The sequence below is a fragment of the Triturus cristatus genome, chromosome 3_2, assembly GCF_964204655.1.
Source record: "Triturus cristatus chromosome 3_2, aTriCri1.1, whole genome shotgun sequence".
Classification (NCBI taxonomy): Eukaryota; Metazoa; Chordata; class Amphibia; order Caudata; family Salamandridae; genus Triturus; species Triturus cristatus.
Window position 1 is genome coordinate 316,789,866 of NC_140584.1, and position 14,468 is coordinate 316,804,333.

General features: G+C 41.6%; 1 protein-coding gene across 1 annotated transcript in view; it reads right to left on the bottom strand.

The window, feature by feature from the left end:
• Positions 1–14,468, bottom strand: part of LOC146857262 (uncharacterized) — a 107,627-nt gene that overhangs the window by 62,647 nt on the left and 30,512 nt on the right. The window contains exon 2 of the mRNA XM_085647773.1: positions 4,102–4,192. Within this exon, the coding sequence (XP_085503899.1) occupies positions 4,102–4,162 (61 nt within the window). The 5' untranslated portion in view covers positions 4,163–4,192. The remainder of the gene's footprint in view (positions 1–4,101; positions 4,193–14,468) is intronic.

Genomic DNA, 14,468 nt, shown 5'->3' on the forward strand with positions numbered 1-14,468 from the left:
GTATTGACTATGGGGAGATGAGGTGCGTGCCTCCCTCCCACTGCAAACGTTTCCAGATAGTTAAAGGTAATTTAATTTTAAGTTTATTTTACTTTTTAATGTTAATTAGATTTTTAAATGTCAAATATTTTCAGTTTAATGTGGCATTTTTTCAGGTCATTGGGTTTATTGGATTATTGAGTGGGTAGAGTCTTTTATCCTTTAAAATGTTTTAATTGTTATTTATTTGTATATTGTGGTTATACATTTTGTATTTAATCATTAAAGTTGTCATTTTCTTGTGGGGTTTATTATCGGTTTGGGTGAGTGTTTTAACAGATAGTGTATATTAATCGATTAATATATTAACCCCTTCGGTGCTGCGCGAATTCTCCCGCTGTGCGGAGGAATTAATGAGAGGGCGGGGCCCCCTGCCGTCCTCCGCACACGCCCACCAAGACGTCGGACGGCCGGGGGCTGTCCTGAGCACCGAAGAGGTTAATTATGTTTATTTTTATTTTTAAATTTTGCTATTGGAATTGGTAATAGATTTATAACAGATAATTATTACTTCATAGCATGTTTTAAATCAGTTGATTTTATTGAGTTGTATGGTATGTTGTGGGTTTAATTGAGTTTTTTAAATTGATTTTTCTATGAAATATATATTTATATTGTTTCATTGTAAAAGGAAATAGATTGTAATGTAAATAATTGATATATAAATCATGATAGAATTGTTTTAGTGTTTTTGCGTTTTATGGGTGATTTTCAGGTGCACTGTTAATTTCAATGTAAGTTGAATTAATTGTATTACATATTTTGTGAATTTGTATAATTTTTAAAAAGTAGATTTACTTTTTTTAAACGTAATATTATTTATTTGTTTTCTTTATTACGTATGTTTTATCTTTTTTTCCCAATATTGGTTGAATCGGAGTAAAAATAATAAATATGACCCACCTGTCAGTGTGTGCACTTTCCCAACTTGTGTTAAAATATTAAGTCTAACTCACAAGCCCCTCCATCACACACATCCCCAATCTATGCACTATCTCTAGTACTTATTAGAGTGGAATTAGACTAATAAATCTAACCCCAATGTATGCACTTTCCCTAATGGATAGACCGGATTATTTCAGCAAATATGACCATTCAATATCTGTAATTTCCACAACTTTTGTTGAATTGAACTAAAAATAGTTTTTTTGACCCCCCCTAATATATGTGTCCTTTTTAACATCAATTAGATTGGATTTAAAAAAAAACTAATCATTGCTTTTTCCCTCAATATTGAAGTACTTTTCCTGATGTTTGGGACATTATGCTTTTAATAGGGTATTGGAATATTACTTTGCAATATGTTTGAATTGGATTTCGGTTTTTAGTTCCATTTTTAATGGATATGTTTAATTTATTTATATCAAATGTTTATATTTTAAGGTATTATATTGTTGTTTAATAATGCTTTGTTTATTTAAATTGTTTTAATGTACTTTAGTTTTGTTCTGCATTATTATATATTAAAATCTATTTTCAATGGTGCAATAATTATATAGCTTGTTTTTATTTTTGTACAGAATCAATAACTGTACATAATTATATTGTATTTTTGGATATGATTTATATTAGATTTCATATTACAAGTGTATCATTAACATATGTACTAGATTTTTCTATTTTCATTTTAGTTATGTATATTTGTATGAATTTATTTTTGTTTTATAATAATGGTAATATTTTTATAGTATATTTTTATAAATGTATAATTTTATTTTTAATTATCATGATGTAAACTACATTTAATTACATCTCCTTCCCTGTGTAATGTTGATACTTGGGTACACAATATTTTGTAAGTTGATATTATTGTACTTTACACAGTAAGCATGCAAGGTCAATATTTTTAACTCAATATATTTTCTGCAATATTTCTGTATTGCAATACTTTTCTGGTAAGAATTCTGTCATAGCCACTCAAGCAAGTCTCATTGGGACTTACAGAGAAGCAGCTTAAGAAGATGTAATATACAGAAGCTTTAACAGTTTTGTGAAAACTGAAGTGACAAGCTGATCTGTTATCATTCTAGGAAACAATTTCCAGTTCTCAGAATGAAGGATTGGTAGTTGACTAGGTAACATTCAACATATTGTCAATACTCTTGAAGAGACATTATTAAAATTGCTGGAGAACTTGATGACAATATAAACTTACCTGAATTAGAAATATAAAAGATGGAGACGATAGGAAGAACAACCACACAAGTCTAGGCTGGTAGATTTAACCCATGTAATAGTGAAGTCAATCACTAGTTTACAGTATGAGGCAAGCAGTAATAAAGACAGAGGACTCATTTGCAATATTTAGGATATCAACTTTGCCACCTTTAACTTAATGAATTTGGGATCTTTGCAACCAATGTAAAGTTGGAAAAGTTCAGAAAGGTGAGCGAAAAAGCCTTCATGCCAAAATAACTACAGAAATTCATATTTCATGTAAGAATTAACATCCACATTTTTAAAGCGACAGCTCTTGTAAAAATGCATTTTAGAAGAAATTTCAAGCATAGCAAAAGTTGTATCAAGTTCACATGCTTTCTAATTTCATGACACGCAAAACTTGGAAATTATTTTCAACTTTGCTGGTGGACGTTTAATTTAGTACATAACTAGTATTGATCATTGATAGATTTAGAAAATCAAATTCTGCTTAAGGAATCATGATATCAAACTTAAACTGCTAAATGTAAGCCAATTCAAATATGGTGGTCCAACTAATAAAGGTGATATATGAAGAGTGTTTAAAAGAGACTAAAATCACCAGACCTAAAATCACCAGTGATTGATTTTAGGGCTGGTCAACCTTTTAACTGATGCTCTGAAAGAATCCAAGAATTACATCTCAAACTCTATTGCACTGAAGATATAATAGTTTGGTTTAATATGAAGTTATTTGTCTGAGGATCTGTGTGGCCCTAAAAAATGTATTACTTTGTGCCATGAATTATTTTCCCTCACAATTTTCCTGCGCAAGATGGTTTAGTATCACCAAGGGCTAGTACAAATTGTGAGGAAACACAATTTCCCAAAGTATACCCATCTGTAGTCATAGCACCTCAATATAAATATTGAGGAGAGAGTGTAGTTAACTGTATGGGATATATTTAATATATAAAGAGGTACTACCATGAAAAGTAATTGTTTAGTACTGAATCTTTTTCAGTATTAGTGCCTCTGCTGGGCATGGGAAGATTCCCAGTACTACAACGATCAAAAACAACACAAGACATGATCGACTTAGAATTTGGAAATAACATAACATAACATCAAATATCTCATGTCCTGCAACTTTAATGCACAATGAGCTGTTGGTCATGAATCACAGCAGGGTGCTGGGAGTTATGACCTTAGACTACCCACAGTGTAGCCTGGGAATGACATACTTATGTCAGGATTTAGGCACAGAATATTCAATTCACATATAAATCCCACTTTCTTGCACTTCAGAACGCAATGAACAGAAGAATGACGGGGTTCCTGTAGTGTTCCAAAAGAGGAGCTTAATGATTTCATTGTACTGGTACTGTGGAGAGGTTGGAATAATACCCAACGGTCCCTGTGTTCTAGAATGGATTGGACCTAAAATCACCGAGTTCTTTCACTGCAAATGTGGATACGTATAATGACCTTGAAGTTCATACACTTCACAAACTGGCAGAAATAATGATTCCAGGGTTAAAATACTGCTGCTGGATGTGGATATAATAATGTCACAAATACTGAACTGCACATGAATTGGACATAATTATCATGGGGCTCCTGCTCCACAGCAGGGGTGGGATAAATGATGATCTGGGTAATACTGCATTGCAGCATATGGTAGATATAATGGTCTCCTCCTTCCTGCATAGTTGCATGGGCTGGATACAATGGTTCTTGTTTCCTTGCACTGCAGCAAGAGATGGACACAGTCCGCAGTCCTGTTGATCACTCAGGGTTGGACTGTTGTGTGGCATCTCTGCTAACTCTACCACTAAGCATCTCCAAAGCAGTTTCTTTGACTCTCTTATGGTCATTTCCCAAAGAGGTTGAAAAACAGACATAAAAAGATCTGATACTCACCACCAGAATATGTTTGTCCAAAGAATGCGAGCAACAACGCAAGTCCCAGGAGTGCCTTCATTTCATCCACAGGTTGACTTTAGTTTCACACCTGTGAACAGCAAGATCATCCCCTTAATTATTGACCAGTAGTGTTAGTACAGGAACACCCTAGCTCCCACAGAATGATTCCCTTATTTATAATAAAGCAGTCAATAAAGATGATAAGGCTAAGCAGGCTTGCTATTATTCATAGATCTCATTTTGATAGTCCTACTACTGAATATCAATACCAACAATATTGAGATACAAGAATATCCAGGACTGAATAGTGAGAAACAAAATATAGAATAGTAAGTGCATGTAGGAAAGCATAGAATTACTATTCCTAACTCCACCTGTATGTACTTTGTTGATATATGTACAGCGTAGGAACAAATATGTGGATTTAGGTATAGGAAATCAACACTTACTATGAGCCAATCTGGTGGTCATAAGACCACCAGACTCGCAGTGGCGGTGGTCCGCCTGCTGCATTACGACGTTAAAAGTCAGTGTGGCGGAGGAACACCGGCTGGCCCAGTGAGCTGTCATTCCTTGGCAGTGGCAGAGCTGTGCCAAAATGTAACATGCTGAGCGGGACTGGTGCAGTCCACCACCGCCACCCATTTCATTGCGGGAGCCCCACCATGAAAAGGCTGGCAGTGGAGGAACAAGGGGGATCTACACGGCCCCCATGTCCCCCCCACCATGGGGATACATTCGGGTGGGCACAACATGTGCCGCACTGTCTGAATTCTGTCAAAGTTCCAGCACGGCATGGACTTCACTGTCCATGCCACGCTGGACCTTTTTTGCCATTCCCATTGTGGTGCCTCTTTTCAAAGCACCGCCATGGGAAAGGCAAAAGACTGTCTGCCGTACATGAGTTCAACTCGTAACATGGCGGGTGATCCTTGCGCGGCTTTGGCACAGGTGTGTCAACAGAGAGCTGGCACAACTGCGCCAAAGTCGTAATCAGCCCCTTTCTTTTTGATATTTCTTTTCAATATTTTGTCCTCAATATTCTTTCCACTGATATTGTGGGTTCGATATTCAGGGTGCACACCAATTTTGACCAACTCCACCTCAACATCCGCTCCCCAGAGACCAAAGAGCAGAGGAAAAAAAGGAGTAAGTTGAACACATTAACACACTAATGGCTTGTCAGGTGCCAATGATAAACTTTTCACATTTTAAAACTGTGCTTTTCAATCTTTTCAAGAACACATGACTTTTTTATTCTTTGATAAGGTACCTGGAAATTCCCGACATACAATCTGTGCTAGTCTGCCCATATGGGTCAACAAGAAATTGTGCGGAGAATAATTACTTGTGTATAATTTGCCGCACTAAATTCTCCTGGAGAGGGTCATACTCACTGACTGTACTCACTCAGTACACTATAGGGCTGGTCCCACTCCACTACTGCATACAATGTCGCACTGTTATATTTTTAGGGGGGAACAAGAGAATTTGTCCTTTAAGGTGTTATTTCATGTGTATTTTAAAATGAATCAGCATTTGAATTTAACAGGTTACAAAACACTTTACTGTGCAAACAGTTATGACATTATAACTTAAGTACTTCTTTAGTGTCCCTCTAATTTGGTGCTGTACGCTGGTATACCACTTTGAAGACCTACAATGTAATTTTTCTGTGCTAAGGTCAGAATGGCGGTATAAAAAACAGTTATATGGATTTTAAAAAAAAATCTGTAATAGACATTAAAATCCTGAAACATATGCTGACCTTGTTTTAGCCAATGGGAATACTTAGGATTCTAAATCTAATTATTGTGGTTTGCAGTCTGTAACTACTACGGGATGCCCTCACCTGCAACTCTCTTAATAGGGAGAGGACAACAAATGTGGTGACAGAAACACCCCTGTGCTAATATGAAAATGGACCATAAAACAAGTAAATACAATTAGAGCAGTGCCCCTTTCTTCCCATAAGCCAACTTCCTTAAAACGTAGAAAGATACATTTGGGCGAGGAACATTAAGTAGTTGTGCTGCTGGGCTTTCTCTGTTTTTTTGGTGTGATCATGCTGGCTATATGGTGCACCTAGCAGGTGCTGCCAGGAAAGACCATTTTTTCCACATTGACCCAAAACTCTGTATTCTAATTTTGCAATGGTCTTCAGTGGGAGGTGTGATCGAGCAGTAAGTGTGTAACTCAAGGGAGGTTGTGTGAAGGTTAATACCAGACACAATATATTACAAGTTAACACAGTGCCATCTTTAGGATTTTGGAGGCCCTGGGCAAACATATATTGGAGGTCCCTGTATGGAGTAACTCTGCATTTTATTACCCATTTGCTGGTAATTTGAGTCCACATGATGACGAACACTACTGCATTATATGTTAAACTTTAACAGGGTCATTTAAAAACAGTTGAAATATTCTTTTGCCTGGACCCCAAACATCCTTAAGATGGCTCTGTGGAGAGAGACAGAATCAGAGATAGAGTTAGGCAGAGAGGTTTAGATAACAAATAGCATGGACAGAGTAAAATAGAGAGGATGCTCGTATTCCCAGGGGCCCCTTGGAAGGTGGTGCCCTGAGTAATTTCCTACTTTATCCATTCTGTATAAAGCCTCTGAGTTAATAGGAGACCTGCATGGACACTGGGCTCATACTTTGGAATATACCATTCTTTTGACAGATTTGTTTTGCTCCCAGGGTCCTGTGAGGTTTTGCCACTATGTGGTTGGTATTAGAGACCCAGAGACGGTTATACTGTACATCTAAAATCACGGTACAATTTTCTTCCTGCTTGGTGTTAGTTTTAAGACTTCCTCCCTTTGGATCTGCACATGGTATAAAAGAAGAAGGAGGTGTTGAATGTCTTTCAACGGCGAGTAATCGCCACAAGTGATAGACCTCAGTGGATGAGTGTATGTATATCTCCTAGGACATGCAAATAGTGAATCAGTCTGTGTTCATAGACCTGGCTCAATTGCAGCCTAATTAGAATATCTGTGGTATGGGTCAAGGAGGTCAGCGAGGTTTTCTTGAAAATAAAGAAGGTGCAGGAACAATATCCCCAAGTGGCTAACAGTGCAAGGCACTAGTGAATTGTTGGTTCAGGTGGAGTTAAATCAGCAGCATCAACCAACCTGCTTTTATACCAACTTGATCAGTTGTTCATTATAGTTCAATGGTTTTGGGCGGTTTCGGATTTTCTGACGTCTGTCAGGTGTATCGTGGGCAGAAGATGACGCAGACCTTCTACTGAATGGTGCTCTTTCCCCATAAACAGGGGCTTCAGGCTAGCAAATCTGACCCCAGGAAAGAATTTACTCCTGTTTGGATCTAGCTGCAGTGGAATGGCAGAAGGCAGACCCACTCTCAGGAAGGTACTGGCTAAGTCTATACAGATCATCATGATTATTCCATGTACTGGCTGAGAAACCCAGTTTTTATACTGCTCAGAAGAGCTCTACACTGATCCAGCTACCATGGAATGTAGAACAATGGGCCTTATTATGTTGTCGATGGGACCACCACCGACAGGCCGTGGGTGGTGGTCCCACCGACATCCATGATAGAGGTCTGACTGCTGCATTATGATGCGGTCAGTTGGACCGCAGTGGTCGGAGGAAGGAACACTGCCTCTGACAGGCTCAAGGAGCCTGTCGGGGAAGCGGTCAGACCGAAATCCCTACAATGAAAGTGGTGCCTGCGCTGGCACCTATATAGGGATTAAGATGCCCATTTCCCACAGCCTGTTGCCTTTTCATGGCAGTACCACCACCATGGAAAGGCTGTCAGGAAGTACCTTTGGGGGACTTTAGCAGGGTCTCATCCCCCGTGGGCCTTTGCTGTGTGGACAGGGGGGCACATGTGGTGCCCTCCCCAAACATTCCTGCACTGTCTGCCAGGCACAACATGGTACCTGGCACATGGTGCATGGATGTTTGCACAAATGCCCTTTGCTACTATGGCTTGTGCTGTAACCCTTTTCTGTGATTTAGCACAAGCCGCAATAGTAAACTGCATGTTTATGATGTCCTACGCAGCAGTCGTATCATAATATGTCGACTACATGTCGAGCGATGTCCATCCCGCAGCTATCGCATTCAGATGCTCAGCTGACCACCGTCATAATGAGGCCCATTGTTTGAATTTCAAATATACTGATCACTGTGAGAAAAGAGATTAACGTGGGTGTAGAGCAGTCTGTTCTGGAGTGAATGTGCCCTGCCCCAAGAACCAACACAGCACAGGTTGGTGGGATACTGGGACTGAACCCTGAGCAGTTCACGCCCCCTTTACTTATACCCTCAGCCACGCCTGCCCATTGGATTGTGTGCATACAGCGGATTGCTACATTGCGCTGGGTGGCTGACTACATCCCCTCCACCATTAGTTCAAGACACAATCCTCGAACAGCCTGATGGCACACACAAAGTCTTAAAGTCTTTAGCAGGGGGCAGGGTTTGAGTACATGTTGTATATCTGACTTCAACAGGAGAGGAATGTCTATTATCTAGACATGTGTTATCATTGATAATGCTATTAATCTTTTTTAGAAACTTCACATTTCTATCATTGATGATGGCCAGACAACATAATTAATATAGAACAAATATATAAATTGTCCAACCCGTAATTATAGAAGTGTATTTAGGAATACACAGGAGTCACGGAATCTTGATGAATAAATCTTGATTTATTTCTATTCTTTTTGTAGATGTAAACATGAAATCAGCCTTGTCACACATTTGGTCCAAAACGGACTTCATCAGGGTTGTAAGTAAGTGGTCAAAACCAGGTGTATCATCTCTAGTCAGGTTTTGCATTGTAATTGAGTGGATCCCAGACAATAGTGGTTACACTCTGAACCCGGTAGATGGTAGCTGTTGCTTTGGATCCATGGAAGAGCAATATATTTGATGACTGTTCTTTGATACTATGCCAGGCCACCATAGGTGCTCAAATACTTTGTATGTTTCTTCATCCGAAAAGTGGAGAAGGAGTGACATCTTGATGGTGCCATCCATCTTCCTGGTGGCCCTAAAGTAGTTATTTTAATGTCCTACCCAAGTCTTCCACCAAGGGGCTAAAGTGGCCAGGTCAATACATTCGCTGAACATTTGGTGTGCAGTGAGCGATCCATGAATGCTCACCACACCAGCTGGCTGACCAGCTGGGGCTGGCTCTCCACTACCAGCCATGGCATAATGGGTCTTGTCTATCATACTTCTTCTGTCTCCTTGGGGTGGCACAGTCAGTGATCCCACCACTCTGCAGTTGGGGTATCTGACTGGATAGTGGTCCATCCATGTCGACAACTGGTGCTCTGATGGACGGTGGTGTTGACTGGCTTAGCCACTCACTATTTTATACTGAGAATATGGATAGGTATGCAATGGTCGATAGCAAAAGCAGAATCACTTGCAAGCGTCTTCTTTCATGTATGATTGTTAAGGGTGTGTGAAGTTAAACCTTTGCTAAGAAAATCACGTGAAGTTGGAAAGCTTCACCCTTTGCAAGAGGATCAGGATTGTCTGACTTTGCCTAAGGGATTTCCTCTGGCCATTTGTTCTGCCATAAACAGTCAGGGGCTTTGCTGCATGTAATTGACAGCCAATCAGGGGCATGTCCCCATAAATTCTCACTCTTGTCTGACAGCAGCAGGAAAAGGCTTGTGTACTCACACCCTAATGGTTTGCCGTTAATGAAAATCACACCTTATGGGATTTCAGACAGGAGGAAGCAGCCACCTTTCTTTTTTTGTCTGCTAAAAGTCCATTCATAGGATGCAGTACTTCTTGTGGGGCAGAGGTTATTTCTGAGTTCTGGTGAATGGCTACCAGCAATCTGTGGACAGGGGCTGATTATCCTTAGGGATATGGTGTGAGCTGCCACACTGGCCATGCATTTAGTGCACTGGAAGCTTAAAAGAAGGCTGCCAGCAACATTGCTTCTTGACAACAGCTCTCTTTAGAACGTGTTTTAAAGAGCAAACTCACTCTATGCCAGTGTGTGCTGAGCCCTTACTTCCGAAGTGCGTGGCAGGGAGAGATGTTTCTTTAAACGTAATCACTCTACAGAGTAAACATGTCACTCTGTAGATCGTTCAATGGATTGCGCATGTGAGGGTGTAATTTAGAAATGTCTTTTCACACAAGCACAATCCATGATCCACAGCAGACTCCACTGTGCATGCCCTATAGCAGCACAAAACGAGTGCTACATAGGAATTTCAAGGGCGGGCATCGAAAAAGCATCCATCACCAATTAAAATCAGTGTAGGACAGGAGGTGGCAAGATGATAACATCTCTCCCAGCTCAATATAGAAGTTAAACTTCCACCTTTGTCAGAGACTGAGAAAATGTCTGAGTCAGGTCTCTTCTGCTCTATCGTTTATTTCTTTTGACTCACTAAACGTGGCATAAGAGATTAGGGAGACCACATCACATTATCAATCAGTCACGGTAGAAGTGAGTGTCTTTTCAGTTTCAAGCACAATCCTGTGGGAGGCTGTTCCGTAATTAGGTTTCGCCTGCACCGCACTTGCGCTATCCTTGCAAATTCATTTGTATTAAAAAAGTCTTAAAAGGGCCTTGGAACCCACCTAGTACTTACCTGAACTTAACATTCGTTGATTCCAACGTCAGTCTAGTTGGCACAAGTACTGCTTCTGGTCAATGGCAAATGGCTACTGGTCAGTGGCCTTCCACTGGCTACCACTCTGAAGGTACTCTTTTTTCATCTCCTATCACATGCTCCATACGAGTGCATTTTTTTTACATGAACTGACTCTTTGAGTTTATCTCTCTGCAGTCCCCCCCCCTAGATATCTCACCTTCTGCCCACAGTTTCTGCTCCATCATTGCTTTCTCCACTGCTGTCCGGGTGCTCACGCACTCCATAGGAGTGCATCTTTTTGCATGCATTCTTGGAGGTTATCTCTTTGCAGTCCCTCACCTAAACCACCCACTCTCCGCCCATTATTCCTGCTCCATCGTTGATTTCTCCCTAGCAGTCCATGTGCTTTCCAGCATACTGCAACTTACATACATAATGCATACGAAGCTACTTAATTACTGTTTTCTATACAATGTTCAGTGTTTAATTAAGCACCTTAAATAGAAAGATGCATTTATATTTTTATTCTAGTAACATGGTCTGTAGCCCCAGAAGTGCAATTCAGCCTCACCATAAATTCCCGCTGTGTCGTACAAAAGGTTCTTCTGTCAGGGATTGTTCTGGAGTCGCACAGTCTTTCACTGGTTATTTTAAGGGCAGTCTGTGCAAATACCAAAGCCGAGACAAAACCTCACATCCCAAAACATGTGTGAAGTATGGTGGGAAATCCTTGATTTTAATTAGGATCCGCAACAGCATATCCTTAGTGTGTTCTAAGGTGGGCTGCAGGCAAACGATACAAAGGCACACGCTTTCTTTATCCAACAACAATGGTATGAAGCCTTCACTCCCATTCATACTTTCATCGTAGAATAATACATGCTTTGATCTTTCCAAAAGCCGAATGCTTACTGGTAGCACTAGGACGCTGGCATGGTTTGTATTACTACAACGCTCAAGCTTGAAACTTTGATGGGCAGCTTTATTCAAAGACCCTTGTGCTTAGCTTTTCTTTTCACTGCAGTGAGTATTTTTGGGGGTAGAGGGGTTAATTACAAATGAGAATCCTTCCCAAGTTTGCTAAATTCTCCTAAAAAAAGGTGTGCCAAGAAAAAAACACCAGGCTATTGTCATTCTCTGCGCAAACACTAGGAGATGATGGTCGGAGCGCTAAAACTTTTCAGACACTCACCCCCAGTCACATATCTGGGTTGAATCCATCATCGTTCTTTAGCACACTTTGCCATCCCAGTTCAGACCCAGAGATATGCAAATATGTCTTGACCCTGTTCATCTTGGTACCGGTTTCCCACTGGATTCCAGCTCGCCAAATGGCGTGTATGTTGTGTGCTGTGTGTGAGGAATATTTCAGAATTGTGTTGAATGAATGGCATACTTATTACAGGTACAAAATGGTGGTTGCACATCAGGTTTTCTCCGCCCTTTCAGTGTTAAATGAAGGTATGTTACCTTTACTCCGAATCATTTTCAACAGCAATCATGTACCATGCATTTTTGTAACATTACATGTTCATTTAGATGGCATGGATTTAATACGTTATTTTTTAAAATTAGACTTTATTCTATACTTTTTTTAAATATTTGTTCTATTTGTGAATAATTAATAAACTGTGTTTTATATTTATTTGTGTTTTGAGAATATACATTTTAAAATTAGGAGTGTGTTATTAAAGTTATAAGGAGATAGGTTTGAAAGTAATTTCATTTTGATAAATTTTGCTTAATTAATTTGCTTAAAGAGATTAACTTTATAACTTTTTAAAAATGTAACATTACTTTATTGTATACTTTTTTTTAAATATCAAATCTATTTCTGAATAATAATTGAATTATGTTTTTACAACTTAGGGGCCGATTCCGATCCGTTAAAAATATTCCCCGTACGAATCGTATCCGTATTTTTTTACATACGAATCGTACAAGTCCCGTACAAACTGGCAAGTACGATTCGTATTTGAAAAACTACATACGAATCGCATTGGGAAAATTCCCCGACACGTCCTCGGATCGGAAAAAGTCCCTGACACGTCCCCGTACACTTTTACGTACAATTCGTAAAAATGAAGTCCGAGCGCGCAAGTACGATCTGCCCCGTCCGTCCGACTGTACAACCGTATGGAAAAAACACCGTACGGAGCGAACTTCTATAGCACTCATGTACACGTCTAAACATGTGCCCGCATACGCGCTGAACACCCCCCGTATGTACGCGCCGTACCCCCAGCCCCCCCGGTATGTACGTGCCATATCTCCAGCCACCCCCCTATGTACGCGACGTACCCCCAGCCCCCATATGTACATGCCGTACCTCCAGCCCCCGTATGTACGCGATGTATCCCCAGCCCCCCCTCGTATGTACGCGACGTACCCCCAGCCCCACCCCGTATGTACGTGACATACCCCCAGCCCACGTATGTACGCGCCGTGCCCCCAGCCCCCCCTATGTACACGCCGTACCCTGGTCCCCCGTATGTATGCGCCGTACCCCCAGCCCCCCTATGTACCCGCCATACACCCAGCCCCCCGTATGTACGTGACATACCCCCAGCCCCCTATGTATGCACCGTGCCCCCAGCCCCCCTATGTACATGCCGTACCCCAGGTCCCCCATATGTACGCGCCGTACCCCCAGCCCCCCGTATGTACGCGCTGTACCCCCAGGCCCCCTTTGTGTGTGCCGTACCCCCAGGCCCCCTATGTACGCGCCGTACCCCCAGCCCCCCGTATGTACGCGCCGTACCCCCGGTCCCCCGTTTGTACGCCTTGTACCCCCAGGCCCCTACACCATGCCCGTGCCTGTACGCACCGCACCCCAACACCGTACCCCATCCCCGTGCCTGTACTCACCCTACCCCAGGCCCCTCCACCAGCACCCTCACCCAGCATCGCGCATGTACGAATCGTACTACACCATTGCAAATGTGAGCACTGTACAACAACATGGCAGATGTACGCACCTTACAGACGCGAAAAGCACTCGTACTGAACCAGGACACTGTAAAACACCACAAGGAGAGTCAATTTGAGTCGCACAACACCACAAAACACATCCAACAAGCCCAAATACATCGAATACACTGATCTGCAACATCCAAACAGGTAAACAGAGGCCCAAACCACAACCACCTCTTATAACACACCCACCCAAAATTCAAACACAGCCACACCCACAAATGGACCAATAAAAAGGGCCCACACACACAAACCATGAGCCTTTGCAACAGACCCACTGCTGCCAGACCCCACAGACAAACCACTGCACCATACTTGAACCTTGACTACACCTTACACTTGCACACCTTCACACAACCACCTTCACAAACACCTCCTCATCACATTCACACCCACACCGTCACATTCACACCCACACACCCACAACCATCCACACCCACATCCCACACCATGCCCACAGACAAGAATCCAAAGTTCACAAGGGAGGAGCTGGAGATCCTTGTCAACGAAGTCATCAGAGTCGAGCCACAGCTCTTTGGAACATTGGTCAGACAGACCAGCATAGCGGAGAAATCAGCCATGTGGCAGAGGATCGTCGATCGGGTCAATGCTGTTGCGCCCATCAGAAGGACCAGGCATGAATGCCAAGCCAGGTGGTACGATCTGCGGAGGGCGGTCAAGAGAAAAATGAATGAAGAGCACGCCCAGACCAACATCACCGGAGGTGGCGCCCCCGCAGACCAGTACATTACCATCCCTGGGAGGAGAAGGT